Source organism: Rattus rattus, unplaced genomic scaffold, assembly GCF_011064425.1.
Source record: "Rattus rattus isolate New Zealand unplaced genomic scaffold, Rrattus_CSIRO_v1 PGA_scaffold_21, whole genome shotgun sequence".
NCBI lineage: Eukaryota > Metazoa > Chordata > Mammalia > Rodentia > Muridae > Rattus > Rattus rattus.
The window spans coordinates 35135-40720 of record NW_022651143.1 but is presented as its reverse complement, the minus strand read 5'-3'; the positions used below and the strand labels follow the sequence as shown (position 1 = coordinate 40720).

At 44.4% G+C, this 5586-nt stretch overlaps 1 protein-coding gene across 1 annotated transcript; it reads right to left on the bottom strand.

The window, feature by feature from the left end:
- Positions 1-3018: 3018 nt before the first annotated feature.
- On the bottom strand, positions 3019-3813 carry LOC116889639 (Y-linked testis-specific protein 1-like). The gene has a single exon (XM_032890548.1). The coding sequence runs from the start codon at positions 3811-3813 to the stop codon at positions 3019-3021; it is 795 nt and encodes a 264-aa protein (XP_032746439.1).
- Between the last annotated feature and the right edge of the window lie 1773 nt (positions 3814-5586).

Sequence of the window (5586 nt, the reverse complement as noted above, 5' to 3'; positions counted from 1 at the left end):
ATCTCTTTCTGGTTTGGGGAATATTGTTCCCAGAAAATCACATACAAATAGTTATTGTAGCTGATTTTATTCTCATGCTTCTCATAGTGTCCTGAACTTATGAATCAGGGACCCTGCCTCAGTTGGTGCTGATTGGAAAATAGAGATATTGATAGCCAGTGTCTAGGCAGGGCAGACAGAGCAGGAGTTTCAGGATGCTTGGACAAAGGTCCAGAGAGGAAGAAGGCATGGAGATTCTGCAGACAGAAGCAGAGGAGACTTTCAGGACAGAGAAGCAGCTGACATAGAAGAGCATGAGAATCAGCAGACCCAGGAGAGCTGCCCAATGGTGTCCAGGGCAAGAAAGATGGGATATAGATTTTAGCAAATAATAACGTGGGAATATCAGTGGGGGATAGTGTAGGCACTCGGAGGTTAGGAAGTGGCCTTGCCATTGAGCTGTTAAAGGCATAGAAAAATATAAAGGCTATATGTGTGTGGCCTCCATCCATAAGCCCCCTATCCCTATCCTCTTCCGCTGCCCTGTCTTCTTCAAAGGTGTTTCCCCCTTCGCAAAAACCTTCCCTTGCTGCCTCCCCAGCATGACATTCTATTTACTGGAAGGTCCAGCCTTGACATGACCAAGGGTTTCTCCCATTGGTACAGAACATGGTCATGCTTTGCTAACATAAGGAGGCTAGAGTGCTTCATCCAAAAGAAGTGGAGACAAGGGTGTTTGAATTTAAGGCAGTTCTATTGTCATATATTTGAAAGTAGTTATTTGTGGGGGTGACAGTATTTTCAAGGATGAGACAAGCAAGCCAACAAGCAATGCTCCTTGTTAGGCCTTGGCCAGTCCCAAGTTAGTTTGAATATTGGGAGGAAGTGGGTGTGTTGACAAGGGGGTTTGGGGTTTGTCTCTCTCTCTCTTTTCTCTCTCTCTCTCTCTTCTCTCTCTCTCCTCTCTCTCTGCTTACAGAGCAGTAGCTCTCTATCGCTCCAGTGTTATGCTCCCTGCCATGATGATGGACCAGACTTCTGAAACTGTAAAACAAGCTGCCAATTACATGCTTTCATTTATAGTAGTTGCCTTGACCATGGTGTCTCTTCACAGCAACGGAACAATGACTGAGACAGGGAGCAAGCCAAAAGCAGTGCTCCTTGTTACCGCTTCAAGCTCCTGTTAGGTTTTTTCCCAAGTGATGGTCTCTATAACCTGTAAGGCAAATAACCCTTTCCCCCAAGTTAGTTTCCATCATGACATTTTTTCACAGTGAGAAGGAAGCAAACTAGAAAGTCAAGGTCAGTACATCTTGCAAGTCTTACCTTTAAATTCCAAAATAAAGCATCTATACATTTCTATTTGTGGTTAGGTAAGCATCTGTGGCTCTACTAGACACACTGCTTCTATAAGAAATTGTCTTACTTAGGGTTTCTATTGTTGTAAGGAAACATTTTGACCAAAGAGCAAGTTAGGTGGAAAAGGTTTATTCAAGAACACTTCTACATTGATGCTCATCAGCAAAAGAAGTTGGGACAGGAACTCAAACAGGACAGGATTCTGGAGGCAGGAACTGAGGCAGCAAATGGCATATGGAGTGGCACCTCTGCATTGGACTGGATTCTCCGCATGTCTTTCTGAGCTTGCTTTCTGTGATAGAATACAGGACCACCAGCCTAGGAATGGTGCCCTCACAGGTGGGCTAGGAAGCCATCCAGTCAAAGGAGAGCCAATATTACAGGATGCAATAGAGGCAAACAGTGCTCAGCGAAGCTAAACACAGAATCCGCATAACACCTGACAGAAGCTCATGGCATCCTCATCTTCTCTTTGAAGTTACTTTTTACTGATCATTCAAAATAATGGACTTTATGATACTTTCAGGAATCAATATATATAAACTTAGTTTGGCATTCACTACTCTTGAGTTATCTTCGTCAAAATGTCCTCTGGGAAGCCTCCACCTAACATACACCTTCTATAGTGATGGCTTGGCTGTTCTTTAAGGAACCAAAGAGACAAATATGTCTGTGGCCCAAGTTCAACTCATTCTAGACCCTTTCTGTTCTTCCTGTGTCTCCTGCTTCACTTTTTGAGAACTCCATCTTGGAATTCCTTTGTCCCTCAGTGTCCGCTACACCCTCATGTGTTCTTTAGTCTTTCTTCCACATCACCATCAATTTGATCTTTCTTACCGTCATCCTGGTCTCTTCTCTTCATGTGGAGGTTGGATTTATTTAAAAAGAAGACTTTAGGGGCCTGGAGAGATGACCACTGGATCAAGAGCTCGTCTGCTTTGAAAGAGCACTTGGATTTGGTTCTTTGAGATCATTTCCAATGGCTACCAAACACCTTTAATTCCAGTTCCAGGTGAACTGACTATTCTTGTCTCTGTGGTCTCCTGTATTCATGCCCTGCCCCCACCCACATAATTAAAAATAATAGATCTACAGATGAGAAACAGGTTTCTTTAGGTTTCGTTAGTCAAACAAAAACAGATCATCTCTGATTCTGAGTCTGCTTGGATCAGTTTATTGAGTTTAGCCTTTAGTTCTAAGACCACCTCCCTGTTACCTGCCACTCTTTCCCCAACTGTCTGTTTATCCCTCAATCTTCACCTCAGAGAGTCTATCTATTTCTGGATCCTCTTCACTGCTTCCTAAACATCCATCTTTTCTTTCTCGTGCCATCCCTGCTCCTCTAAGCCCCATCTCCAGTTCTTTTCTCTCCCTAAAGACCAGACAAGCTCAGTCCTGTTTGTTTTAGCCTATGTAACATTAGAATTCCTGTTCACCATCTTGACCTTTCTGGCTTCCTCTCGATGTTCCATCCACCACAGCCCGTCTACTCCACCAAAGTGTTCACACACAACAAATCACATCACACATTTTAATTTCTAGAGCAAAAACAAATTCCAGTGGAAAAGATACTGGGGTTGTCAAAGGCCCTTGGGTATCTGACACACAGAAAAACAAACATTTTCCCTTCAATCCTATAAATTATCCATCTCCGTTCCCCCGTACTTTGTGAATTTCAACTTAATGGATCTTTTCCACCAGATTATAGACGTAGATGTGGACGTCGCCATTAAACTTGATGAAGTACACGGAAGGCTTGGCTAGAACTTGGTAAATGACCTTGCCTATCTTTTTGGACCCATCGCCTCTGGTGTACTGCACATAGTGACCTGTTAATCTGTCGCTGTCAACGTCTGACTTCACCTCTGCTGGAGGTATCTCTGGAATGATACGGAGGTTACCTTCTGTGTAATCATCCAGGAGTTGGTAGATGTATAGGACTGGATCTTTCTGGTAGGTGATGTAAAACCAGTCCTTCATGATTGGCACCTGGGCTAGAACCACCCCCCTCCAGTTGTCCTTAGAGCCATGTTTGCCCTCAAATGTATGCTCCACAGCTCGGCCTACCATTGCACTTGCGAGATGGGCGTCTTTGACTTGAGGAAACACTACTTTGTGAGGCAAGACCTTAAGATTTAAAATCCTCTCATCGCAGTGAAGTTCAAGTCCATAGACACAGTCAATTCCGTCATACTTGACCAGATAGAGAGAGGGATTTGTTGGCAGTTGATCTAGAACGATGGCCTTCCATTGGGTAACGGGCTCATCACCTTCCTTCCATCCGTGAACAATTCTGCAGCCCACAATATTCCCCAGGGCCTGGGGAGAAAGCCTCCTCCTCCTCTGCTTCTGGAAGGATGGTGTGCTCATCCTCCTCCGAGACATCCTCTTCTTCATGGCTCTAGACTTAGTGTGGTAGGTCACGGCACTCCTGGTCCACTGTTTTGTGGCTATCGTTCTGTGTTCAGGCTTCATACTTGCCCATGGCCTGTTTTTGAAGAGCTTGCCTGCTTAAACCAGACACAATGCTGTTGTCTCTGTCATATTAGTGCCTGCAAGAACAAAGAGGGGAAGGGCAATGGACCAAGGCTCTTGTCTAAGAGAACTTTGGCGCAGTTGAGGAAGGCGATGGTAAACAGGTTTGAGCATCTGAATCTAATTCTGTCATAATCAGAAGTTCATAGGAGGGCTGGGCAATGGTGGAGCACTCCTTTGATTCCAGCACTCAAGAGGCAGAGGCAGGCAGACCTCTGTGAGATCAAGGCCAACATGGTATACAGGGTTAGCTCCAGAATAGCCAAAGCTACCCACAGAAAAACCCTTTCTCAAAAATCAAAATCTAAAGTTCAAAGGGAAATGATCAAATGGTTCCCTACAGCTCAAAATAACATATTCAGACACATTTCTTCAGCCCTATGCACTTTGCCTCTGCCGAGGAACTTCTCCTTGAATGGCTAGGTCAGTGTGGGATTAAGTATCCCTGTCCCCCACTTTAAGCAAGCAGAACAGAGAAAGGCTAGCAAAGGAGCCAGAAGGGTGGCCACACCCCTCTTCTACCCTCTAACTATGAGCAATGTGGCAACATCCACAAATATCTGCCCAGTGACATAGCACACCAGTCCACTGGATTTATGTATTGTGTCTCCTGACCCGGCCCCAGGTTTATTCCGGGAAGCTGCTGAGTCTTCGACAGCAACAAGTCTTTTGTCTAGGCAACAACAGTGATTTAGAAATAATATCTCCTGGGGTTGGGATTTAGCTCAGTGGTAGAGCACTTGCCTAGCAAGTACAAGGCCCTGGGATCGGTCCTCAGCTCCGGAAAAAAAAAAGAAAAAAGAAAAACAACAACATCAACAACAACAACAAAAGAAATATTAACTACTAAAATTCACAGGCACAGAGTGGAGCTTTGGCATTTTAGTAGAATTTTGAATTAGATATTGTTAGGAAAGGATAATAAACTCCGGAAACTGACTAGCCTAGACCATCTGCCTAGCTCTCAAACGTGGAAGACATGAGAACATACGGTTACTCGCTGTACGAGGGAAAACTTTAGCTTTCTGGGCTACAAGGGTACCAGTCATCTTCATAAACGTATTTACCGAAAGAAAATGTCCAGGTCGTCCAGATTCTGTCTTCTGAAACCGGTCAGGCACCAAAAGCCTGTTGAACAATTGTGGGGTTCAGGAGCAGAACTGGCTTTCACACACCGCTGTGAAGATAGAGAACCCACCTTCAAGGGAGTCTAGTGCCCCCAAGAGGAAGAGATGCACAACCTCCGCCCAGTGCTCTGTGACATCATCCAGGCTCTGCTTATGTCATAGAAGCCCTCTCAGGCCAGTTCCTTCCCTAGTTACGCTTAGAAACTTCCATCATCTAGGTTTTAGCTTCTCATGTAGCCTCCTGGAGACCCAAAATAAAGTCCCCACCCAAATATTCTGATGACTCGAGTCACAATCTGCCCAAGTAGCTCTTTTCATGCATTTAGTTTCTGAAAAAGTCTTTGGTTTCTGAGTCATCAACATCCTTGGTGGTTTTTTTTCCCAGCTCCTATCTTTCCTTTGGTTATCTTTAAGCCATTCTTTGTATCAGAAATATTGCTAGCCTCTCTCTCCATGGCAGCCCACTTGATAGCACACCAAAATTAACTTTATCAAAAACCACAATTAGAGGAGGGCCATTTTTGTTCAAACAAATCTGGAATTTGACAGGATTAAATACCTTGCATTGAAGTCAATGGCAATCATG